A 25,877-nucleotide genomic window follows, 5' to 3' on the forward strand; every position below is an offset into this window, starting at 1 on the left:
CAGGCTTCAATTTACCCACTAAATAGTAGTAAAACAGGGCTAGGCCCATGGGGAGGGCGACAGAGGAAGGGGACACCTTTGAGTTGGAGGTTCTCGAGTCCTGGACCCCAGTCTCTGCGCTGGCCCAGGCCCTATTTTGAAGTAGTTAGACAGGATATGGCTGGAAGTGTCGGCGACTGAGACCCTCACATCCTACCTCTGCTACCTTCTCGCTACCCTAGTCCTCAGTTTCCCTACTCAGGAAAGCACGGTCCGGCTGGAACAGTGACTTAGGGAAGGGAGGAGGATGCCTCTACAAAGCCAGGCCTCAGTTTCTCAACTTAGAAGAAAAGCAGAATGTTGCTGGAACGGTGGTGACGGGCACCTCGGGGTTGGAGGATGGATGACGCCCTGCACCCGCGACCCCAGGCCTCAGTTTCTCATTCAGACGAAGGGTAGAATGGTGCTAGAGCGGAGGCGAAGGGGCACTTCGAGGTTGGAGGATCGCGCCCCGCCTCCTGTCTGCAGCCACTAGCCTCAGTTTCCCCACCGGTCAGAGCGTGACTGGGCAGCCCCTACGGGAGCCCCGGCAGGCCGTGCGGGGTCGAATGCGATGCCGCCAGCGAAGGGCTGGGGTCCTAAGAGCGCAGCCCCCCGCGGCTGCGCGCTGCGCGAAGCGGTGACATCACCAGGCGGGGAGGAGCGCGCGGCTCCGTGCCAGGCTCAGCCGGGGCTCCTCGGCGGCCGCGGCCATGACGCAGGGTCCGGGTGGCCGCGCGGCCCCCGAGCCCGAGGCGCCCACCACCTTCTGCGCGCTGTTGCCGCGCATGCCGCAGTGGAAGTTCGCGGCACCCGGCGGCTTCCTGGGTCGCGGTCCGGCGGCGGCGCGCGCGGCGGGGGCGGCCGAGGCGCAGCCCGAGCCAGGGGTCCCGGCGCTGACCTCCGTGCTGGGCGCCTGCGAACCGCGCTGCGCCGCGCCCTGCCCGCTGCCCGCGCTCGGCCGCTGCCGGGGTTCGGGAACGCGGTGCGCACGGGGGACCCCTGACGTCGCCGATGAGTGGGCGCGCAAGGGCGGCTTCATCCACAAGCCGGCTCACGGCTGGCTGCACCCCGACGCCAGGGTCCTGGGGCCCGGGGTCTCCTACATCGTGCGGGTGAGTGCGTCCAGCCTCCTTCCCGGCACGTCGGGTTCGGGGACCCCTCCAGTTTGGTCCCGTACCTCGAGAGCCAAGTGAGCTCTTCCCCACTACCACGGAACCCCGTCTCCGGTGCGCGCTTCTTGGCCGCCCCCACCCGCAGGCTCTGGGGTCCGGGTTCCCACGGCATCACGTGGGGAGGGGCGGGGAGAGGGCGCAGGTGGGGGAGGAAACACACGCATGCGCAGGCTATCCCCCCCTTTGCTGTTGGGTGAGAGAGAGTCCTTAAGGTGAAGACCAGGGAGCGGAACGGAGTACCCTCTCACTCTTGGAGTCTCAGGGAAAGCGACTTTGTAGCAATGTAGTGAGGACACGCAAAGACTTTGGATGGAGCGTGGAACCGAAGCTCGGTGCTCAGGGTTCTACTAGTGAAGCGAATGGATCTGGCTGTTTATCCCTTTTATTTTGGCAGGGGTGGGAGGAAATAGGGGTTTGCGAAGGAGGTTTCGAGCTCCGACTGCCAGCTACCATCCTGCCTCATCAACTTCGCTAATAAAGGGGTTTTACCTGTGCATCCCCACTCCCAGAGCTTTATTCTTTGTTTTGTTTTTGAAACAGGGTCTCTTGTAGCTCGGGCTGGCCTGGAAGTCACTATGTAGCCCCCTGCTTCCTCTTGGTAAATGTTGGGATGCTGTATGGTGCTGGGGTTGGAGCTCAGAGTCTGCTTTATGCTAGGCGAGGTCTGTATACACTGAGCGCCAGCCCCAGTCGCCCCTCCACCAGGTTTTTATTGTGACCTTTGCAAGGGATGCGGTGTGGGGGATGGTCTGCCACGTGCCCACCTGTCACCACGGACATTTTATCTTCACTCTAAGCCTCAACCCCTGTGTGTGCAGTTTGATCAACCACTTGAAAGTAAGCTGGTGTGTGATGCTCACCATAGGCACCCTAGTCTGGTGTCATGCCCACCACAGTTTATGAGATGACAAATGGTCCCAGAAGGCCATTTGTTGGCTGTCCTGGACCAGGATGCTGAGCAGGTGTCTGTGTCTTTCAGTGTGTCCTGTTTTCCCCACCGTGACCCACAGTGTCACTTCCTTCCTTCTTGTGTGAACTGGGTTGAGTCCTCCGATGTTTATGCCTTAGGGATCTGCAGATAGGACCTGCTTTGGAGGTGACTTTGGAGGTGGGGCATACCTGTAATCCCAGCATTCAGGAGACTGCAGCAGGCCAGCCTGGGCTACATAGTCAAAGAAAAAGAAGGTGGGCGTGGTGGTGTATACCTTTAATCCCTGCACTGGGGAAGCTGTGAGTTCAAGGCCAGCCTGGTCTACATAGTGAGTTCCAGTACTGTCTCAAAATGTCCAAACACACAGAAAGGAAAGACTCAAACAAAGAAGGAAGTATGTTTGTTGTAGGTGTTGTGGGTCCAGGGGAGGTTTCACTGAAGCAGGGTGGGCGCTCATGCAGTGACTGAGACACAAGTGGGGCCAGGTATGGTGGCTCACACCTGCCATTCTAGTACTTGGAAAGTGGAGGCAGTGGGGGCAGGAATTCAAGGTTATCCTTTGCTAGACGGTGAGTTTGAGACTAGCCTGGGCTATTCGAGACTCTGTTATAAGACAACTGAACAGCGTAGAGAAGAGTTAGAGGCTAGAACAAGAGATAAGTCTCAACCCAAGGGCCAGTGGAGATTCCTGGGAACCACCAGATGCTGTGGAGCGTCAGAGGGAGCGTGCAGACCAGTCTCCAGAATGGAGTGATAATCGCTCCTGTTGTGTTCTGCCCCTCACCGGCGCTACTTTGTTGCAGTAGCCAGATAACCGATAACCCTCCTGCCCTTTGGCCTTGACACTGAGTCCTCTGGGTGTGTGTCTGCTGCCGGCTGTGGCACTGGGTCTGGCTTCCGTCTCCTCTCTCCTGTGTCCACATGGTTTGATGTTCAGCTGGTTCTGGTGTCACACTGTGAGAAAGTGTCCCATCGACGGTGCCTTCAGCTGCCTCTCACCCAGTTCCTCCAGCCTGTCCTTACTGGTGGATACGTGTTGAGAGTTCACATACTGTCATTGTTGGGCTCCAATGTTGGGGCATAAGCAGTGGAGGACAAGGGAGATCTCTGATCTCTGTCTGCTGTGTCTTTGATTGCAGTAGGAGAAGTAGATAATAAACACACAAGAAGACTGAAGGTCCTGATGGGGCACGGATGGTAAAACCGTGTGACGTCCGTGGGAGTTGGAGCTTCTCTGGTCACAGTGCTTTGGAACACATGTCTCAAGCGCTGAGACTTGAACTTGTGGAAACCTCCGGCAGAAAACAACCAGGAGACGTTTCTGGCAGGACACAGGCTCTGTGCAGGGGGCAAACCTGGAATTTTCTGGGAACAATGGAATGATGTGGGATGCCCGTCAGTGTATGTGTTCCTTTTATTGGTTGATAAATAAAACTGTTTCGGCCAGCGGCTTACCAGTATAGAGCCAGGCTGGAAGAGAGAGGAGATGGAGTCAGAGGAGACGCCAGGACAGAACTTTACCCTGTAAGCCACAGCCTCGTGGCGACACACAGATGAACAGAAATGGGTTAATTTAAGATGTAAGAGTTAGTCAATAAGAAGCCTGAGCTAATAGGCCAGAGAGTGTTGTAATTAATGTTTCTGTGTGATTGTTTGGGTGTGGGTGGCTGGAACAAAAGAGCGGTCTCCGATTGTAGTGGAAGACCTAGATATGATGGAGCTTGGGGTTTCCAAGGGTTCATTTCAGGGTATTGTCAGAACAGTATCATGGGGCACAGAGGGGTTCAGGGATTCAAGGGAGACCTGAAAGGTGTGGGGCGAGCTGACAGCGATTTGGACTGGGTGACTGGGGCGAAGCAGCTGAGATGTCTACCTGCTGCCCAAGCTGAGCCTTAACAGTGTGAGGACGGGGAGCCAGTCTGGCCTCCTGGTTGACAATGAGAAGGTCAGAGCTAGGAACAGCCAAGTCACACGGGGACCATCCAAGCAGGGCTCTTACCCCTCAGAGAGGATGCACTATCTTTATTTACAGATAGGGAAACGAAGGCACATGGAATTGGGCCCGGGGTTGCTCTGTCAATGTTGGTAAGAGACTCTGTCTAACTAGCACCCACCCTATCCACCCTGTGATTTTATATGTCCCTACGTCCAGTAGACTGATGACGCGCCCCCCCCCCCCCACATTGGGTCCCTGTGACTATAACCTGTGACTGAAGGGACCCTGCAGATGAGTTCGGGTCAAACCCTGGCTATCTAGATTTATCTGGGGACCAGTGTCAACACACTGTGATGTTTTCTGAGCGGCAGAACCCAGTGAAGCAGAAAGCCATCTGAGTCCTTCCCAGGAGTGGAGATGCCAGTGTCCTGGCCACTGCCAGCCTGGTTCAGCGGCTCAAACCTGGAGGAGTGTGTCAGAAGAGAGAGGCTCTGGCTGAACAGCTTGCATTGGCTAGCCCAGCAGCTTCGTCATGCACCCAGGTTGTGAGCAACTGGGTAAAGGTGCCCCTCCAAATTCACGCCCACCTGGTACCCCAGAATGCAGCCATATTTGAGCACAACATCTCTGCGGATGTAGTCAGTGGAGATGGGCTTGGACTAGGAAAGCTAAGTCTCAAATCTGGTGACTGCTGTCCTCAGAAGACCACGGGAAGACATGGAAAGGAGGCAATGACAGTTCAGGCAGAGTGAGCACCGTAGCTGCCGATCAAAGGACTCAGAGGACCGTGGCCATGCAGAAGCCTGGGAGAGGCAGGAAGGGCCCTCTGTAGGAGGCTCGGCCCCAAGCCAGTCCCTAGCAGACCCGGGTCCTAGTTTTTGGCCCCTAGAATGTGGATGAAAGTATTTGTAAGCACTATCCTTGTGGGAATTGTCAGGTTGTTTCTGGAGACCTATTCATTCTCAGGGTCTGGACTGTCCTTGGCTAGCTCCTCTCCCGGTGTTTCTTGTCCTAGAGAAAGCTTTCTTTCTTGTGGGCCATGTTTGTGGTGCTTTTCCTGATTGACCCACTAGAACAGGGCCTCATGGCTTCAGAACAACACTGACTGGGGCCCTTGTACATCTGTGTCCTGAGGCATGGCAGCTGATGGTGACTGTCACATGTGTTTGCTTACTCCGTCCCCTGTAGCATAGCTCTCCTCCCCTTAGTGTGTGTGTGCACATGTGTGTGTGTGTGCACGTGTGTGTGTGCACATATGCATATGTACTCTCACTGGCCCATAGCTCACCAATTGGGCGAGGTTGACCAGCAAGCAAGTCCCAGAAATTCTGCATCTCTCTCTGTCTCCTACAGTGGATTATCATAGGTGTATCAATGTATACAGTGGGGTTGTCAGTGTGTTAGTGTATACAGTGTATACAGTGGGGTTGTCAGTGTGTCAGTGTATACAGTGGGGTTATCAGTGTGTCAGTGTATACAGTGGGGTTATCAGTGTGTCAGTGTATACAGTGGGGTTAGCAGTATGTCAGTGTATACAGTGGGGTTATCAGTGTGTCAGTGTATACAGTGGGATTATCAGTGTGTCAGTGTATACAGTGGGGTTATCAGTGTGTCAGTGTATACAGTGTATACAGTGGTGTTATCAGTGTGTCAGTGTATACAGTGGGGTTAGCAGTATGTCAGTGTATACAGTGGGGTTATCAGTGTGTCAGTGTATACAGTGGGGTTGTCAGTGTGTCAGTGTATACAGTGGTGTTATCAGTGTGTCAGTGTATACAGTGTATACAGTGGGGTTGTCAGTGTGTCAGTGTATACAGTGGGGTTATCAGTGTGTCAGTGTATACAGTGTATACAGTGGGGTTATCAGTGTGTCAGTGTATACAGTGGGGTTATCAGTGTGTACAGTGTATACAGTGGGGTTATCAGTGTATATCATGATGCCCCATTTTTTTATGTGGGTGCTGGGGTTGTGAACTCAGGTTCTCATGCTGTGTGACAAGTCCTTTACTTATGAACCATCAGCACTGCTGCCCCCTTAGGAGGACAGAGTGAGACAGGTAGGGTCTGGGGCAGTGGCAGAGATGGGTTAGAAATGAGGGATGTGGGAGCAACTGGGTCCTTCCAAAGCGGGGAGCCTGAATGATGCTCTCTGATATACCTCGTAGTGAGATATGGGAGTCCACTTTGTTTATCTGTCACTTTTCTCTATCCAGGAACTGACAAACTCGCCATCAGCCATCAGTCATCGCCCTGTCTGCTCACCCACCCACTTACCCATCCAACAATCATCCATTCATGACTTATCTAACCACCCACTCATCTGCCCACCCACCCATTCACCCATCCATCTACCTGTAGATGGAAGTTTCTGTCCTGTCCAGTCCTGCAACCATTGAGTCCCAATTAAACACAGAGGCTTATATTAATTATAAACTGCTTGACCTATTGCTCAGGCTTATTACTAACTAGCTCTTATGACTTAGATTCACCCATAATTCTTATCTATGTTTAGCCATGTGGCTTGATACCTTTTCTCAGTAAGGCAATGTCATCTTGCTTTCTCTGCTTCTGGATAATGAATGTCTTTCCTCTTCCCAGAATTCTCCTAGTCTGGTTGCCCTGCCTATGCTTCCTGCTTGGCTACTGGCCAATCAGAATTTTATTAAACCAAAACAAGTGACAAATGTTTAGAGTGTACAAGAGCATACCCCTCAGCATTTACCCACAATCCATCCACCTATCCATCCACCTATCCATCCACCTATCCATCCATCTATCCATACATCTATCCATACATCTATCCATCCATCCATCCATCCATCCATCCACCCATCCACCCATCCATCCATCCATCTATCCATCTACCTATCCATCCACCCATCCATCCATCCATCCATCCACCCACCCATCCACCCACCTACCTATCCACTCACCCACCTCTCTCTCCCTCCCTCCCTCCCTCCCTCTCTCCCTCCCTCCACCCACCCACCTATCCACCCACTCACCCATCCATCCACCCACCTACCTATCCATCCACCCACCTCTCTCTCTCCCTCCCTCCCTCCATCCACCCACTCATCCATCCACCCACCTACCCACCCACTCACCCATCCATCCCTCCCACCCTCCCTCCATACATCCACCCACCCACCCACCCATCAATCCATCCACCCAACCACCTGTTGACTGAGGCTTCTTTCCTGCCCAGTCCCACAGTTGTTCAGTCCCAAAGAAACACATAGAGGTCTACATTAATTATAAACTGGTTGGCCTATTAGCTCAGGCTTCTTGTTAACTCATTCTTACATCTTAAATTAACCCATTATTCTTGTCTATGTTAGCCACATGACTTGTACCTTTTTCAATGAGTCATTCTCATCTTGCTTCCTCTGTGTCTGAGTGACGACTGCAGACTGACTCTTTCCTCTTCCCAGAATTCTCCTGTTCTCATCGCCTCATCTCTACTTTCTGCCTGGCTACTGGCCAATCAGAATTTTATTAAAATACAAGTGACAAATTTTTACAAAGTACAAAATCATTGTCCCACAGTACCTGTCTGCCCATCCGTCCATCTGTCCATCTGTCCGTCCATCCATCCATCCATCCATCCATCCATCCATCCATCCATCCATCCATCCACTTATCCATCCATCCATCCACCCACCTACCCACCCACCTATCCATCCATCCATCCATCTACCCACCCAATCTACTGATCTTCCTACTCATCCCCCTTCTGACTGACCGACCATCCATCCATCCACTTATCCATCCATCCATCCATCCATCCACCCACCCACCCACCTATCCACCCACCCACCCATCCATCCACCCACCCATCCATCCACCCACCCATCCATCCACCCACCCACTCCACCCATCTTCCCACTCATCTCCCTCTGATTATCCATTCATCTCATAGGTGAGGTCCTCAGCTCATTCCTGTTTGTAGCTCCCCTGTACCTCTTCGCCTCATAGTGCATGAACCCTGTAACATCATCACAGCAGGGTCCTGTGACCTTGACTTCCCAGCCTTCATCCTCTTGTCTGTCCCACTTGGTCTCTGGCTCCCACTCCTGGCCTGGCAATGCCCCTCCATCTGCCTGGGTCCTCCCGTACTGCTCCCTTCTCTTGGTCATTGTCCCGTGGGTCCAGAAGATGTGAGCTCAGAGTCTCCTTCCTGGGCAGGTCCCGAGTGCCCTCTTGCCCTCTTTGTACCCCTTTTTGCATGTGAGTAGCCTGGCTGGGATACAGGTCACTTCGTCCCTCCTTGCATCCTGGACAGTCGTATCACCTTAGATAACTGCCAGGGATGCATCCAGTGTCCCTGTGCTTCTGAGACCCTGTTCCCTTTACTGATACCGTATTGGAAAAACCACATGATCTATGAGGAGTGAATTACCGTCACTTTGGAGTGTCAGTGTCTCCCTGGTCCTCTGCTTGGAGGCCGTCCTGGCTGCTGAGTGCACATGCCTGTGAGTGCAAGCTGTGTGTGAGTGTGCCCTCTGTGCTCCTCATGTTGAGTCACACGAACGTTCTCATGATGACTCCCCCTTCCCACCCAGCAGCAGAATTTGGAAATGTCATATGAATTCATAAAAATAACCTGCCTCACTTTTACCGCTGTGTGCCATTTTCTCCCACGTGCCGTGTTTGTTCAGCTTCTCCAACGCAGTGGGCAGCTGACTTAATATAAACTTCCAGAGAGCACGGGCAGAGCTCAGTGCCCGCGTGTCCCGCACAAGGTAGCTCCTTGGGCTGCAAAGCTGTTTATTTGCTGATAGTGAATTCCACCACCACAGATCACCCTGCTCCCTGTGTCTGTGGAACAGTCTGCTCCCTCTGCTGGGAGTACCTTCAAGGCTGGGACCCCTTAGGAGAAACTGAGGCAGTAGTTACGAGTAGAGGACCATGGTGGGTGCTGTGCTGGGAGGGACGGGATGGCAGGTGCCTCAGCTGTCTCTTCCCACCCGTGGGGAATCTGCCACATGGTACAGTGCTGATGGGCTGTGGGGTAAAATTCTAGAATTGGAGTCACAAGGTGAAAGCGTGTATACAATGATCTATTTTATTTTATTTTATTTTAATTGAGAGCTGGTTATGATGGCGCATGGCTACAATCCCAGCACTTGGAAGTCAGAGGCTGGAGGTATAAGGTCATACTTTATATAGTGAATTTGAGACCAGCCTGGGCTACAAGAGCCCCTGCCTCTCAAACAGTAAAATTACAAAATAAGCTGGGTGTGGTGGTGCATGGACATTGTTCCAGCACTCGGGGATGGGGAGGCTACAGAATGTCTCAGGCCCAGAAGTTCGGGGCTAGCCTCTGCACCAAGCAGGACTCCAAAATTCACTAACGAAGCATAAATCACGACAGGCTGGGGAGCCCTTCTTGCTCTCGCGGAGGAAGCCGCGCTCCCGGGAGCCCCAGCTTCAGCTCCAGGGCATCTGGTACCCTGAAACGTTGCAGCACAAACCCCCACACACAGCCTGTGGATGGGACTGGAAGGAGCGGCAGTGATTTCTGGTCACTTCCTCTTCTGACTGGATTCCTCCTTCCCTTCCATTGACACAGTTCCCCTGTGTAGCTCAGGGTAACCTCAAACTTCTGATCTTCCTGCTTCAGCCTCCTCAGTGCCCCCATGCTGTCTTCACTTCCAGATGGGATGCACGGAAGGTTCTGCTTTGCTCCTGTGTGTCCCTTTCCACTGGGATGTTTGTCTAGATAGAGGCCCACAAAGTTTCTTCTCCTTTTGAGACCTGGTCTTTATATCCCAAGTTGGCCTCAGGCTCCCTATGTAGCTGGGCTGTGGTGGCGCACGTCTTTAACCCCAACACTTAGGAGGCAGAGGCAGGCGGATCTCTGAGTTTGAGGCCAGCCTGGTCTACAGAGTTTAGTTCTGTGACAGCCAGGGCCATGCAGAGAAACCCTGTCTTGAAAAACAAAACAGAACAAAGAACAAACTCCCTATATAGCTGAAGATGATGGCTCTCAACTCCTGACCCTCTCCCTGCCTCGTGCATTGTGGTCAGGTGTGTGCCACCACATCACATTCATGGGGTGCTTGGGACAGAGCCCAGGGCCTAATACATACTGAGTGAGGGCTCTGTCAACTGAACTACATTCAGCTACGAGGTTTCTGTGGAAGGTGTTTGGCTGATGTTCGCATCTTTGCCAACCAGATGGTTCCTGTCTGGATCTTGACTCAGTAAACGCATGTGCCACCATCCCGCCTGAGAGCCTGGACACTGAATTGAGCTTTGGGTTCAGAGATTGGTCGGTGGGGGAGGGTGGATCCAGGATATCAGGCCCAGAGTCCTGGGACGGTGGCTGTAGATGTCAGGGAGGGAGGAGAGCTCTGGAGAGCTGGAGAGAAAATTAAGTTCTCCGCAGGGATCCAGCTCCTGGGCTGGCTCACCTGCTGACTGACCACTCTCTCTCCCCAGTACATGGGCTGTATCGAGGTGCTCCGATCCATGCGCTCTCTGGATTTCAACACCCGAACGCAGGTGACGAGGTGAGGCCTTGGGGTGGGCTGGGAGCTCGGGTCACAGTTGGCCTCTTGAGGGTAGCATGGTGGGCTGGAGGTGACCCGCTGGGCACCCACGGCCCTGCTTCAGCTGTGCGTCTTAGCTCCGTCCCTGGTTGTTGTGCACAGCTGTGATGAACACTCCCCTGCCTCCATTTTCCTTCAGCCTGCCGTACTGTGGGGTGTGACTTCAGGAGGGTGACGGGAAGGCCTTCGTTTATTCCACCTGCTGTGAACTTAAAAACTAAGACACAAAGCTAGGTGTGGGAGCTCACACCTGGAATTCCAGCAGTTGGGAGACAGAGTCGAGACAGCGTCAGGAGGTTGGCCATCACCAGCCTAGCCTTGGCTACAGAATGGGACTGACCAGGCTAGCCTTGGCTACAGAATGAGACTGTCTCAAGAAACAAGCAAGAGCAATAGATAGGATTTCTTGCCCCAGCAACCCGCCCTGTCCTCTACAGTTCATTGCTTTAAAATATCTCTGCATAGTGTTTTATAGCCACCTGATCTCTCTAGTTCCAGAACATTCCAACACCCTAAGAAGAAGCCCGGTTCTCCTGAGCAGTTATCCCATCCCCCAACCCACCCAGCACCTACAAATCCCCTTCCTGTCTCTGGGCATTTCTGAGCATGAAGCCCACGGTGGCCTCGTGTCTCTTGGTGTTGCCATGACAGAGTCCTGACAAGGACAGGGTCTATTCAGCTCGTTCAAGGGAGACAGGGTCTATCCAGCTCACTCAGTGCATCAGGGAGACAGGGTCTCTGCAGCCCCTGCAGTGCATCAGGGAGACAGGGTCTATCCAGCTCACTCAGTGCTTCAGGGAGACAGGGTCTATCCAGCCCCTGCAGTGCATCAGGGAGACAGGGTCTACTCAGTCCCTCCAGTGCATTGTCTGCTCATCATAGTAAGTATGTAATAAGACAATAAATAAAAAGCTAAGTCTTCTTGAGGGATCATACTCATACTAAGGAACACAGAGAGATGAATTAATAAACTCGTGTTTGTCCACTTATACGCAGCCCAGGATCCCTGGCTAGCGGATGGTGCCACCCACGGTGGACAGATCTCCCCACCTCAATGCAATCGAGATACTCCTCTAGAGGCGTTCTCCAAGGCTTACCCCGAGGGGATAGATCACAGTGTCCTCACGGTCCCTTCAACGCTGTGGTGTATGTCAGACCCTCACTCCTCTTCAGGGCTGTGTGGGTGGACCGTGCTGTGTGTGCATCCACCCATGCTGGACATTGGGTACCTAGGACCCTTCACTTCCCATCAGCCTGGCGTCCTATTTCTGCCCCTGGTCTTGTGTGCCACCCATTCTCATGAAGGCCGGCCTAGCCTCCAACTTGCAACACATCTCAGGCGGGCCTTGAACTCATTGTCTCCTGAGCAAAGGGATAATCACACCTGGCTTCCCTTGACTGCTCTCCTAGCCCTCATCCCTGCTGTTTCTAAGTTTGGTCTCTTCCTTCTACAGGGAAGCCATCAACCGGCTCCATGAGGCCGTGCCAGGCGTCCGCGGCTCCTGGAAGAAGAAGGTGGGTGTGGCCCGTGGTCCCGCAGAGCTGGTGTGTGTCTTGGGACACTGAAGGAACTCTCAGGTGTCTCACTGTACCCTCCTCCCAGGCCCCAAACAAGGCGCTGGCTTCTGTCCTGGGGAAGAGCAACTTGTGCTTCGCTGGTATGAGCATCTCGGTCAACATCTCTGTGGATGGCCTCAACCTGTCCGTTCCTGCTACCCGCCAGGTCGGAGCGCTGCCCTCTGCCCACAACCCCACCTTTGCCCAACTTACAAGCCTGCCATCTCTACCCCGTCCACGCCCCCCCACTCTGACCACACCCCCTTTACCCCACAGCCCAGCACCATTCTTCTCAGTCCTATACTTTCAGACAGGGTTTCTCTGTGTAGCCCTGGCTGTCCTGAAACTCGCTTTGTAGACCAGGCTGGTTTCGAACTCAAGAATTCTGCCTGCCTCTGCCTTCCGAGTGCCACCACCGTCTTTCAGTTCACTCCTGTAACTAAGTCCCCGCATCTAGCTCTGTCCATGTCCCCACCCTTTGCCCTGCCCCTGAGTGCATCCCGCCTGCCCACCACTCCCACGGTGCCACACCCACTTTCAACCCAGTCCACAGCGCCCTGTGTCCCACCACTGGTGAACCAACCCCTGGGCCTTGCCCTCTGCTCCACCCATCCACAAACCCTCCACCCTTAGCTCCTCCCAACCTCAAAGCCCTCAACCACATCCACCCAGCAGGCCTCTCCTGTTATCTGCAAGACCCTTAGGGTGTCCATAAATATCTGCTGTCCACCGAGGTGGAGCCAGGAAGTGGGGTTGCTGTGTGCACGAAGTCCCCAGTAGCCAGGACCTGAAAGGTCTGCTTGCTCCCTTGGTGCAGGGCAGATATGGCCACAGGTGTCCAGAAGGGTCCCTGGGCTGGAGTGCTCAGAGGGATGTGGGAGGAGAGGGACTCTAGGCTGGCTCCTGAGGAGAGGCCCTGGGGGAGGAGTCTGGGGTCTGTCCTGAGGGCAGTGACAATGACATTGCAGACTCTGCCAGGAACTGAGGGGGCAGTGTAGGGCCAGCTGAGCATTTGTCCTGGCAAGAGGGGCCATGGTCAGATCTCATGGCGGGTGACTGAAATTAGGATAATCTGAGAGGCAGAGTGGGCAGGCCCTGCTGAGGGACTCGTGGTGAACAGACAGGCTGTGGGAAGACCTTGACCCCAACTGTAACCACCTGAACCCCAAGCCCAACTCTTAATTCTGATGAACTTAACTCTAGCTTCAACCTCTACCCCAACCCTGTTTCTTTGTTTTGAGGCAAAATCTCACCATATAACCCTGCCTGGCCTCAAACTCATAGAGATCCACTTGCCTGTGTTGGGATAAAGGCACACATGGGTCACCCTGATTGGTTTCAACCGTACTTCTAACACTAGCCGCAATTGCAAGCTACCCCAACCCCTAACCTTAACTCTAACCCTAACCAGATCATCAGGTCTGTGGCAGACCTGGCCCTCTTAGCTGTGGGCACAAATTCTCATTTTGCCCTGGTAGAGCTGAGATCCAAGGAGGTCTTGAGCTGGAATTTTACCCGCTAGCCAGGCACAGGCTGAGTCTTATCGACACTGGTTCCAGCTGTCGCCCCTCAGTGAGCATTCCTTCCATCTCTGAGCCTCCTGCTGGTGCTGGTGTGGGCACATGCTGCAGTGCACGAGGGTGTCTCACGTCAGATATGGGACAAGGCTGGCCTTCATCTGACGCAGGTGGCACCAAAGACACATGCCTGTGGGCTGGGGCTCAGTGGGAGCGTGGTGGGTGTGGGGTCTTTTCCAAGCTTCCCAGCTGGGAGTGAGGTTCCCCAGCTCCAGAATCCACTGGTTAGTGAGTGGGGGTTACTCTGCCCCACACAAAGATGCTGCTGATATAGCGGAGAAGGGAGACCATTCCTGACACAGGCCTAGGGATAGAGCGATGAAGGCAGTGGCCAGGGGACCAGAGCCTGGAGCAGAAGCCTCAGTTGGCCGTCCAAGCTCCGCACCTGGTGGGAGGGACAATGGCGTGTTCCATCTCATCCTGAGCCCATGGTCCCGCTGAAGGGTCGTAATGGTTCCTGGGGAAGATGTGGCCACGGAGACCCCAGTTTCAGCTTTCTGAACTTTCTGAATTTGGTTATTTTGAGTATTAGGAGCCTCTCTTCTCCCCACTCCGCCTTCCTCCTTCCCCCTCCTCCCTCCCTCTTCCCCACTCCTCTCTCCTCCTCCACTCCTTCCTCTTTCCCTCCTCCCTCCAGGAGGGAGTGCTTTAATTCTGAGGAAAGCAAATCTCTATATAACTTTAGGAACCCCAATGACAGGGAACAGATGGGGTGGGGTTGTGTAAATGAATGGGAATGAGCACATAACTGGTTCATCCACAGAGACCAGAGCCTGGGATGGGCTGCTTGGGGCGTGTGTGTGTGTGTGTGTGTGTGTGTGTGTGTGTGTGTGTGTGCGTGCGTGTGAGGGTGCTGCCATTTCTACACTCAGGTGGATACACAATCATGTGACTCCAAGACCTGGCCTTCCTGTACCCTCTTTAGGCTCTCTTCTAGTCCTCATGGGGGCTGATATCCAGGTGGGACTCTTTGGCCTTAGCAATGGTAGACATCGGTCAGAGGGACATCCCTCCATGCCCATGTCTGCTTTCCTGTCCTCACAGATCATTGCCAGCCATCATATGCAGTCCATTTCCTTCGCTTCTGGCGGTGACACGGTAAGAAGGGACGGGTGGACCTCTGTGTCCCCGGACCCCACCTCCAGGGAGCTGAACCTGCCCATCTCTCCTACTGTCTCTCCAGGACATGACTGATTACGTGGCCTATGTGGCCAAGGACCCCATCAACCAGAGAGGTGAGCTGAGCGGGGCTCAGGGGCCTGGGCCGGGGGCAGGGATGTGCTGGGGGTCACAGGTGCGCTGACACGTGACCTCCACAGCCTGCCACATCTTGGAATGCTGTGAGGGTCTAGCCCAGAGCATCATCAGCACTGTAGGCCAAGCCTTCGAGTTGCGCTTCAAGCAATACCTGCACAGTCCCCCCAAGGCCATAGTGCCCCCCGAAAGGTAAAAAGAGCCCAGGTTTCCTGGGCCACGATGCTAGCTAGCTCTACCCTCCAGGGACTGGCTACCTTTGCCTCCTTTCTGCCCAGAGTCCCTTGTGTGGCTGCTCCATCTTCAGCGGCAGCCTCCTTGTCCCTGTGAGGGAGGAACCTCATCCGATAGCAGGTGGGGGTGAGGACGTCTTACATCTGGGTGCTGCCTGCTGCTTTCCGGCACGGGTTGTAGTACAGACAGCTGCTGACTTGTGTGGCAGTCCTCCCGTCTCGTTACCAGTGCTACTTGGGGAAGGTGTGGGTGTTAGGTGGCAGTGGGGGGTTGGGAAGGGAGGACCAAGTGTCCTAGCCTTGCTCTGGGCCCCCAGGCTGACAGGTCTGGAGGAGTCGGCCTGGGGTGACGATGAAGAGGCTACGGGCCACAATTACTATAACAGCATTCCGGGGAAGGAACCACCCCTGGGTGGGCTGGTGGACTCCAGACTGGCTGTCACACAGCCGTGTGCCCTGGCTGCACTTGGAGGCCTCAGACAGGTGAGTCTCCAGTCCTCCACGGGGCAGAGGGGGCCTGGAGCTATCCTTGGGGTGGGTGAGTGCGAAGAGGGACTGGCGTATGGCAGGGTCACCACGTTTCTCTTGCAGGGCATGTCACCCGCACGGAGAGATGCCCGAGGCTTGCCATGGGACGTGGGTCCCTCCGGAACAGGTAGGTTGTGCCAACCTCACTGAGTCTGGGGTCCCCTGAAATGTCCCATCCCCAACAAACCTCTCTGTAATTGTGCAATTGTGCCCCACAGCTGTGTGCTCCCGGATCTACCCCATCCTGCCATCTTTATTGCCTTCTGCAGTGAGGTCATTACATTTGGGGGCACGCTCACTTCTGAGCTTCAGGGGCGCCGCTCTCCTGTGAGACTGTTACTCTGACGAGGCAGGCGTATGATATCATCATATCGTACGATGAATGGCTAATGACTATGGAGATTTCCAGAATTATCTGTGGACACTCAAGCGCTTCCTGCGTCTCCAGTGGGGGCTCACTCATAGATGATACACTGGGTTCTTGTCCAAGTGTCGATCCTTGTGGGGTCTTTCCACACCTGTACACCACAGGCCTCTTAATCTTTTTCACGACTGTGTAATACTACAATATAAAGCAATGTGACTTCTCTCTGGTGTGGGGTGTGTGGGCTGTGGCTTTGGCTCGCTCCTCCCTCGGTGCCCACTTGAGCCGGTCAGTGTTCAGACAGCTCTCAGGTCTCAGCCTCTCTCACTCTGCCATATTATTATTATGATGATGATTTTTGGAGGCAGGATCTCATGTAGCCCAGGCTGGCCTTGAATGTCCTATGTAGCCGAGGCTGACCTTGAGCTCCTGCTCACAAAAACGTGGCTTTTCCTTGAGACAGAAACGAGGACAAAGAGAACCACGTGAGACAGGGTCTCGTTCTGCACCTCAGCTGGCCTTGAACATCCCATCCTGCCTGCTCCTGATTCTGTGATTAAGTTCTTACTCCTCCCGTTTTACAGAACCTAAGTGGCATCCGTATCTGGGTTCCTGGAGGGCAGAGCCGTGTGTCTCGTATCATGCTGATGATGCAGGCAGGGTTCACACTCCCCGAGGAGATCTTGGCCACAGCTGACACCATCCGTTCCCCACTTCCTACCTGGGGTTCTGAGAAGTGCCTGGAACCACCCTTGGACTCTGAGAAATCTGCTCACTGAGCACAGATGGGAGAAATGAATGTCAGGCTGTGCATGAGGCTGGCACAACCCGCAGTGACTCTGAGGGGTGAGGCTGAGGGGATAGGGTGTCCTGCTACCCCTGCGTGGGTGCGGGCAAGCCGAACAGCCTTCAGGAGACCGAGATCCATCTTATAAGTAAATACAAAGAAGAGAAGACAAAAGACAGCACAAAGATTCAAATTTAATCTCTTATCTCCCAGGTAAAAGCTTTGCGAGGTGGTCCCTGTCTGGAGTCCCAACACTGAGGACAGACACTAGAGGATCCCTGGGCTCATTGGCCTTCCATCATTTTAGTTTAGAGACCTTGTCTCAAAAAATAAGATGGGTAGTGAGTGAGAAGACACCCAACACTGACCTTCAACCTCCCCTTGTACGTACGTAGAGACACACAAAAGAGGTGGAGGGCTTTGCAGAGAGCGGTACAGCTCGACCATGTGGCGGGTCACGTCGTGGCAGGATCATGAGAGCCACGAGAGCCACGGCCATCACTGTTCAAACAGAGGGTCAATGTGAGCATCTAGCTCTTTGCAGCTTGTAGTCCCTCCCCACCCTATCTCTGGCTGTGGCATAACTGGGCTCTGCCTCAATCTTGCGTGTCTTTGTCCCCAGCTGGAACACTGTGTGGCTCTTTACTCGCGTGAGAAGCCTCGTTTTAGCCCCTGTGGGGTGACAGAGGTGGCATCCCTGCCCACTCCTGCCGCCCTCTCTCCAAATCCTCTGGGTTTTCCTCTCACCTGTCACCCTCCCTCCTTTCCAGCCCCACCTGGGGACGGCTATGTGCAGGCAGATGCTCGAGGACCACATGACTATGAGGAGCACCTGTACGTCAACACCCAGGGCCTGGACGCTGTGGAGTCCGAAGACATGTTCGAGACCCCTCTGCTGCCTGAGGACAGCCCCAAGAAGGACCTGTTTGACATGCGTGCGTGGCTTGTTCCCTGTCTGACCTGGGATTGCGTGGGGGCGGTCCTTGGGAATCCAGAGGGTCGAGGGGCCCAGACTAGGAACCTCAGTCAGCTAGGGACAGACTTCTGTACCACGCCTAAGCCAGTCTGCTGGGTGAGGCTGAAGTCTGAGGGGAGAGCCCCGACCTCCTGTCAGCGGGGCCCATCAGTTCCCACCTACTTGACTAGGAGATCTCTCTGTCTCAGCTCAGGGTCTCACATGGGGGTGGGAGAGCCGGTCCAGCTCTCTCCTCAGAAACCCCGGAGAGATGACTCAGCCTGATGGCCCAGCTAATCTTTCCTCCCAGAAGGGTTTGAAGCACTCCATAGTCCCTGGGCACTATGGGGTGCTGCTCTCTCAGAGCCTCCCAGAGGGCTGGAAATCGCCTCCCCCAGATCCTTGCAGGTGACCTCCCATTCCTGTCATCTTTTTTTGGTGCGTGTCCGTGAGCATTTAGATGCCAGAAGACAACCTTGGCTAGAGTTGCTCAGTGCTAACTTGTTCTCTTAGTGCCTGGGATTTACTAACTAGGTTAAACTGGATGCCCGGTGAGCCCCTGGGATCCTCCTGGCCCCATTTCTTCTGTGTTGGAGTTACCGGGACACACTGTTGTCCCTGCCTTTTTACATGGGTGCTGGGAATCGAACTTTGGTCCTCTGGTTGGCACTGCAAGGACTTATGGAGCCATTTCCCAAAACCTCTCGGTTGCGTTCCTTCTCATCATTGTAACTGTGGCATGAGGCCCACCTGAGCCTGCCCTGTGCCATGGTACTGGTTACAGAGCATGTCTCTTGGCTCCCCTCAGCAGGAAAGCAGGTTGGGGTGAGCTCCCTGCAGAGGAGACAGCCGTTACCTGACTTCCATGGGAAGGTGGGCTCCCTGTTAGCACTTGGTAGGTTGGTCAGTGGGGCCTACTGAAGCTCCCGTATCAGGCATGTAGGTGCCGATCTGTGTCACCTTTTGCCTCCCCCTTTTCTCTGGAGGGTCCTGAGACTGGGGGAGGTCACTTGGCTCAGCGGGGACAGCTCCACAGAAGTAGGGATATGTGGTCACTTGCTATTACCAACCATTGGCCATACCAATGGCATAATGTGGTCAGCAATGAGAGACGTCCATGGGGGTAGAGGGCTGGGGTGGAGGGAGTGCTGTGTGCCTCAGCTTCTTCTGAAAACAGCTTCGACAGTGAGTGGAACCAGTAAGCCTTGCTGACAATCCCCAGACTGGGGTTGTAGAGGCTGCGCCTAGCACCAGGCTGGGTCTTGTAAGTTCTAGGTCTGGGCTTGTAACCTGTCATTCCAGCTAAGTAAGAGAATGAGACAGACAGAATTTGAGGCTAGCTTGGTGAGACTCTGTCAAAAAGTTAAACAAGGACTGGGGACGTGACTGAGGGGTAAAGTCCTTGCCTGGAATCCCCAGGGAGGGGCTGAGAGCGTGGTCAGGGTGGCGCCCCGCCTAAAATCCCCAGTGAGGGGCTGGGGGCGTGGTCAGGGTGAAGCCCCACCTGGAATCCCCCAGTGAGGGACTGAGGGCGTGGTCAGGGTGAAGCCCCACCTGGAATCCCCCCCCCCCCCGGTGAGGGACTGAGGGCGTGGTCAGGGTGGAGCCCCGCCTAGAATCCCCAGTGAGGGGCTGAGGGCGTGGTCAGGGTGGAGCCCTACCTAGAATTCCCCAGTGAGGGGGGGCTGGGGTTGTGACTGGATTGCACCTACCTTGCAAGCCCGAGAGCTTGGGTTCTGTCCCAGTAATAGGAAAAAAAAAAATGACCCACAGGACCCTTTGAGGATGCCCTGAAGTTGCACGAGTGCACAGTATCAACAGGCATCACTGCAGCCCCGTTCCCTTTGGAGGACCAGTGGCCCAGCCCCCCTACCCGCAGGGCCCCCATTGCACCCACAGAGGAGCAACTGAGGCAGGAGCCCTGGTACCATGGACGCATGAGCCGTCGGGCTGCGGAGAAGCTGCTTCGTGCCGATGGGGACTTCCTTGTGAGAGACAGCATCACTAACCCAGGGCAGTATGTCCTCACAGGCATGCACGCAGGGCAGCCCAAACATCTGCTGCTGGTGGACCCCGAGGGTGTGGTAAGCTGGCACTTGGGGCAGGAGGGAGGGCGGGGGCAGGGGCCCCGACTTCAGCGTTGGCGCCATTCTTTAGACAACGGATCCCTTACTGTGGGAAAGCTCATTAGCTTCTAGAGAACTACAAAACATTTTTCAGCTAATTTTTTTTTCTTCTTCTGAGACAGGGATTCTCTGTGTAGCCCTGGCTGTCCTGGAACTCATTCTGTAGACCAGGTTGGCCTCAAATTTACAGAGATTCACCTGCCTCTGCCTCCTGAGTGCTGGAATTAATCAAAAAGAATGTTGAATCTAAATGTGGTGACTCATGCCTGACATCCCAGTACTGGGTGGGGGGCAGGCAGGAGGATTGTTTTAACTTTCAGACCAGCTTGGAACTTCAGAGTGAGGACCTTGTCCCAACACAACAACAGTAAAACACTTTAAAGGGATTTCTACTTTGAAAGCACTTTGGAGTTCACATAAGCACCAGCCTGGGTGTCTGTCCAACATGCAGGATGGCAGTTCGGGTTTCTCACTGCATTGTTTATCAAGACAGCCTTGCTGGAATCATCTGCTCTGGTTCCTGCTTAGTCTCACTGTGTACTGTGTAGCCCTGTCTGACTGAAGCTCCCTCTGTAGACTTCAGCATACTTTGGAACTCAGAGCTCTGTCCCGGAGTGCTGGGATTAAGGTGTGTGCCACCACACCTGGCTCTTGTTCCTTATTCTTTTTTCACATTTGTTATTATTATTTTATGTCTATGGGTGTTTTGCCTGTGTGTGTGTGTATGTGGTGTGTGTGTGGTGTATGTGTGTGTTTGTGGTTTGTGTGGTGTGGTGTGTGTGGTGGTGGTGTGTGTGTGTGGTGTGTGTGTGTATGACATGTGTGGTGGTGTGTGTGTGTGGTTTGTGTGGTGTGTGTGCGGTGTGTGTGTGTATGACATGTGTGGTGTGTGTGTGTATGTGGTGTGTGTGGTGGTAGTGTGTGTGTGTGGTGTGTGTGTATGTGGTGTGTGGTGTTTGTGTGTGGTGTGTGTGTATGTGGCGTGTGTGGTGGTGGTGTGTGTATGTGGCAGGTGTGTGTGTGTGTATGTGGCGTGTGTGGTGGTGTGTGTGTGTGGTGTGTTTGTGTATGACATGTGTGGTGGTGTGTGTGTGTGGCGTGTGTGGTGGTGGTGTGTGTGTGTGGCGTGTGTGGTGGTGGTTGTGTGTGGTGTGTGTGTATGTGACGTGTGTGGTGGTGTGTATGTCTGTGGTTTGTGTGGTGTGTGTGTGGTGTGCAGTATGTGTGTGTGCAGTATCCTCCAAGGCTAGAAGAGTATCCCAGAGGACTGGAGTTATGAATGCCCATGTGGCTGCTGTGACTCAAATCCGTCCTCTGCTGGAGCAACTGGTGCTCTCAAATGCAGAACCACCTCTCCAGTCTTCATCTATTTATTTATTTTTCTAAACCACAGACTGCCTCTTGAACGGCAGCATGACTGGCCTTGGGTTTCTTCCTCCCTGTTCCTCCGGCATGGATATTGCCGGTGCCGTGAGAACCCATGAACGGCCATTTCTGAAGCACTCCAGGCTGGGGAAGTCCTAACTTCATGGGGACTTAGATGTCTTTTCTAGGATCCTGCTGAGGAAAGATTGGGGCTTGGAGCCTTCTCAGCCACGGAAGCTGGAGTTATTTTACTGTCTAGATTAGTAATTCTCAATTACTAATTCTAATTACTAGGTCTAAGTGCTGTGTGCTAAGTGCTTACAGTTCCTCGTGCTGTGTGACCCCAAACACAAAACTGTTTCATTGCTGCTTCATAACTCAATTGTCCACTGTTGTGAATCGTGATGTAAATACCTGATAGGCAGGACATCTGACATCTGACCCCAAGAGGGTTGCAACCCACAGGTTGAGAACTGCTAGTCTAGCTGGACCCTCGGGGTGATTTCAGGGTGTCTTGGTTTCCTGGGGTTCTGAAGCACGTGACCACCAATGATACAGCCTAAAAGAAGGCGGGACTTGTCCTGAGGAGACCTCTGAGCCAGCCCTTTGCTGGAGCCTGGGAGTGGTTGGTGATCTCTGCCGTCTTTGGCTTGCGGACACATCAGCTCCGTCTCTTCTTCTTCCTTGTCTTGCGTGCATGCACATGCACATCTTCCTCTTGGGGCTCCCTTCCTTCCTTTCTTGAGGCAGGGTCTCCTGTGCAGCAGTGGCTGCCTTGGAGGGCAGGTTAGCCTCTGCCCTCTTGAATGCTGGGGTTCAGGACATACAGTTCCCCCTTCTCTTGAGGCGTGGTCTCTCGCTGAAGCTGGAGCTCAGAGATTTAGGTTGGCTGGTGAGCAGGCTCCAAGGGACGCACTGGGGTAACCGGTGCACACAGCTTGCATGTGGAGTTGGGGCTCCAGATTCAGGACTCCATGCTTGTGCAGCAGGCTCGTTACTGTCCAAAACTCCTCAGCTTTTCAACTTATTGTTATTTTTGAGACAGAGTCTACAAGGCTGTCCTCAAACTCAAAATCCTCCTGCCTCAGCTTCTCTGAGCACTAGGATCATGGGTGTGCCTTATCACACTGAGCCTATGGTTCTGAAGTCTTGGGGCTGGTTCTCGGATGGAGTCCTGTGCTCCAACAGGCTCTTACCCAGCAGGTCTAAGCTGGTGGGAGCGTGACCTGTGGGAGGCCGTCAGGGATGGGTGCTGAGGCTTCTGCCCACAGGTGCGGACGAAGGACGTGCTGTTTGAGAGCATCAGCCACCTCATAGACTACCACCTGAAGAACGGGTTGCCCATTGTGGCTGCCGAGAGTGAGTTGCACCTGCGGGGAGTGGTCTCCCGGGAGCCATGAGCCAGGTGTGTAGTAGCCAGCTACAGCTGCTGTCTTCGGAGTGTTCTGTTCACTGCCGATGGCTTTAGTACGCCCGCTGTGTTGTGCAGCCATTGCCGCAACTCATTGTGGACCGTCTTATCATTTCAAAGCAAGCCCAGCCCCTAGAAGCAGTCACCCCATCCTTCAAGGTGGCCCTACTGTGTGCTGCCTGCCCAGGCTTCCTGTCTGGCGGAGGCTGGGTTTGGTTCAGCTTCGGATTTTGGTGTCAAGGGGATGGAGGGCTGAGTGAGAAGGAGGGAGAGATGTGATGCCCTCAGGATCTCTGGGCAGTACAGGGGGAGGGAGGTGGCTGTGGTAGGGGAGGGCAGGAGGTAGCAGCTGGATGTGGGGCTGGAGGGGGGGAAGAAGAGGGGCACTGTGGAATTTCCCCTGATGCTGCTGGTCAGGTCAGGCTGTTCTTCATTCCTGTGGCGATGTCTCCTTCCTGTCCCCCTCAGGCCTCCTTCTGCCTGGTGGCCAGGGCTGCAGGCAGAGTGGCTCTGTTGAGATGGCGGATGTGTCCCTGTGGGCCTCTCAGATATCTGTATCATGCTGGGGCCGGTGACGTCACCCAGACAGGTTCTGTTCCAGCCTCAAAGCAGTGAGACCTGAGGTGCGAACAGAGCTGTCATTCTCTCAGCGCACAGTGCTGGGACAGGCTGTGAGGCTGGCAGCTTCATCTACACAGAGAGGTTAAGATACTGCCCTGGGGCACACAGCAGCAGCTTGGGGAACCCCAGGGCCCAGGTAGCTGGGTGCTCATGGCTACTGAGGCCTTTTTTGTTCAGCGAACACAGAGGTGGCTGTTGTCATGGACACCCTGCCTTCACTTCTTTCTGTCCACAGGTGATGGTTCTCAACACAGCTTCTACCCCAGAGGCCCTTGCAGTGGCCTTGAGGGCTCAGCCCTTTTCTTGGACCCTGAAACCACCAGAAACAGAATGGCTGTCATTTCTCCTTCCGCATGAGCCTCAGGAAGCCGCCTTTCCCCAGCTGCGCTCGGCTGGCTGGGCCAGTGAGATAGTTAGGGTCCAAGCCCCTGGTCCTGCCTGAGCCCCCACCCTGAACTTGGGTGGGGTTGTATAAACCAAAGACTGACCGAGTCGCCTTTAACAGACATCCCAATCGCAGGCCCTGTGCCTTTGGTCCCTAGTGGGGCAGAGTTATCAGGCTGTGTCTGTGAATGACATGCATACCTCTGTGTGTGCCCTGACCGGCTCTGAGGACCCAGATGCATTGTTGCCTTTGGGGGGATCAAGGTGCTTTTGAGTCTCAACCCCCTGGTGGGGGAGCAGCCTTGGGGCTCACCTGGAATGGTAGGACATCCAGGTGAGTTAGAGGCTGAGGAACCTCACGGAGGTGTGGCATCCACTCAGCCCTTCCACCTGTCACCTCCCCGGACCTTCAACTGTAATTAAACACAGCATTGAACATGTGCCGGCTGTGTCTGTGTGGACCTGCCAGGGGTTCCCGGGTGGCAAACTGAGGCTGAGCAGGAAGCTGTGTGGAGTCCTGGGGCTGGAGTGCCCTACCCTACCCCGTGCCCCAACTCTCAACAAGCCTCCGATTTTATTCCCAGATAAAGCCAGCTTCTTTCTATTGTTTCTCAGCCCCTTCTTGGGGTCACTGTGGCTTACCTGCTAGCCCCCCCCCCGAATGAGAAGACCCTGTACACAGGCAAGGATTGGGCTTCTCTGTGGTGTTCTGGATGGAGTACATGCCAGGGAGGGTGTGGGAGTAAAAACTTTCACCTGCCCCAAACATGAGACCATAAAGGTAGAGTTCTCTTCCTCAAATACAGATTGGCCGAGGGTTCTTCCCCTAACACCCATTCCTGTGCCCATCTATCCACGCATATACCCACCCACTCATCAGCCCATCCGTTCATCCACCCACCTACCTACCTATCCAACGGTCAGTTTGTCCATCCACCAGCCCATCCACCCATCCATCCGTCCATCCACTCACCCATGTCTTTACCCATCCAGCCTTCAGCCCTGTCCACACCCACCCACTCACCCCCTTCACCCATCCACCCACCCCATCCATCCGATCCACCCACCCACCCACTCACCCCTTCACCCACCCACCCATCCACCTATCCACCCACCCACTCACCCCCTTCACCCTTCCACCCATCCACTCATCCACTCATCCACCCACCCATCCACTCATCCACCCACCCACCCACCCACCCATGTCTTTACCCACCCAGCCTTCAGCCCTGCCCACACCCACCCACCCTTCTCTCCACTTACTCGTCTACCCATATACCAACTCATCCATGCATCCCACCGCAGTCTTCAGCAGGATGAAAGACTATCTCAGACACTGATCAGCAAGTCACCACTAAGTGTACTTTACAGATAACATCTCGGGAGAGGACCGTTTTGGAGTCCAGGAAATCTGGACGGCTTCGTTGCAGACCGCTGTTGATCCCAAGGTGGAGGGCAGAGAGTTCTGGGCAGAGTGGGAACATGTAGACAGGGCTTGTGTGTGAAGCTGGCATGCCCAGGGACAGAATGGTGCCCAGGGGTGGGGGGCACAGGACTGGTGCCAGAGAGGGGCCAGGAAGAGGCAGTGTAGTTGGATTCTGGAACCTGGGTCAAAGAGGTCTAAACTAGCTTCGTTCAGTCATTCGTGAATCCATTCATACACTAGGTTTTTACAAGGTCCAGCCCCCCTCCTCTCTGAAGTCCCGTGTCTGGCCCCTCTCAGGACGTGTACTCACACCGGCCTGAATTTAGGGACTTCAGATCTCATGGTGCAGGCTAGGAGGTGGATGCTAGTGACTCACCAGAGACCCACCCATGGTGAGGGGTGACAAGGATGGCTGAGCCGCTGGGCTCCATTAACCTCCTGTCACTGAGCTGAGCCATGGGTGAAGGCAGCTGTGGCCAGCCCTCCTGTTTAGGCTCGGTTCTCCTGGAAGCTCAGGCGCTTGACTCTGGGGGATTCCACCCACAGTCCTACCGTCCACACCAGCTGCTCAGCAAATACTTGCCCTGAGGGATCTCAGATGAGCGTGCCAGAGTTCTGAGTTTGAATTCTGGGGTTTTCTTCCTCTGGCGTGCCCATAGGTCCCTTACTGTG

General features: G+C 54.4%; 1 protein-coding gene across 1 annotated transcript; it reads left to right on the forward strand.

The window, feature by feature from the left end:
- The first annotated feature begins 698 nt into the window (after positions 1-698).
- Shc2 (SHC adaptor protein 2) lies at positions 699-24,219 on the forward strand. Its single transcript, XM_087909448.1, has 13 exons — positions 699-1,133; positions 10,508-10,578; positions 12,072-12,132; positions 12,221-12,340; positions 14,796-14,849; positions 14,935-14,986; positions 15,071-15,197; positions 15,556-15,721; positions 15,830-15,893; positions 17,688-17,852; positions 19,646-19,956; positions 22,635-22,768; positions 23,631-24,219. The coding sequence occupies exons 1-12, from the start codon at positions 732-734 to the stop codon at positions 22,761-22,763; spliced, it is 1,722 nt and encodes a 573-aa protein (XP_087765574.1). The 5' UTR covers positions 699-731; the 3' UTR covers positions 22,764-22,768; positions 23,631-24,219.
- Positions 24,220-25,877: the final 1,658 nt, after the last annotated feature.

This window comes from Myodes glareolus, chromosome 8, assembly GCF_982192425.1.
Source record: "Myodes glareolus chromosome 8, mMyoGla1.1, whole genome shotgun sequence".
In the NCBI taxonomy this organism is placed as follows: Eukaryota; Metazoa; Chordata; class Mammalia; order Rodentia; family Cricetidae; genus Myodes; species Myodes glareolus.

Excerpts from the sequence above, each read along its gene's own strand:
- Shc2 (XM_087909448.1), top strand. The coding sequence starts at position 732 with ATGACGCAGGGTCCGGGTGGCCGCGCGGCCCCCGAGCCCGAGGCGCCC. Across the intron at positions 12,133-12,220 it reads GCGGCTCCTGGAAGAAGAAG|GCCCCAAACAAGGCGCTGGC; the intron begins GTGGGTGTGGCC and ends CCCTCCTCCCAG. Across the intron at positions 19,957-22,634 it reads TGGTGGACCCCGAGGGTGTG|GTGCGGACGAAGGACGTGCT; the intron begins GTAAGCTGGCAC and ends TTCTGCCCACAG.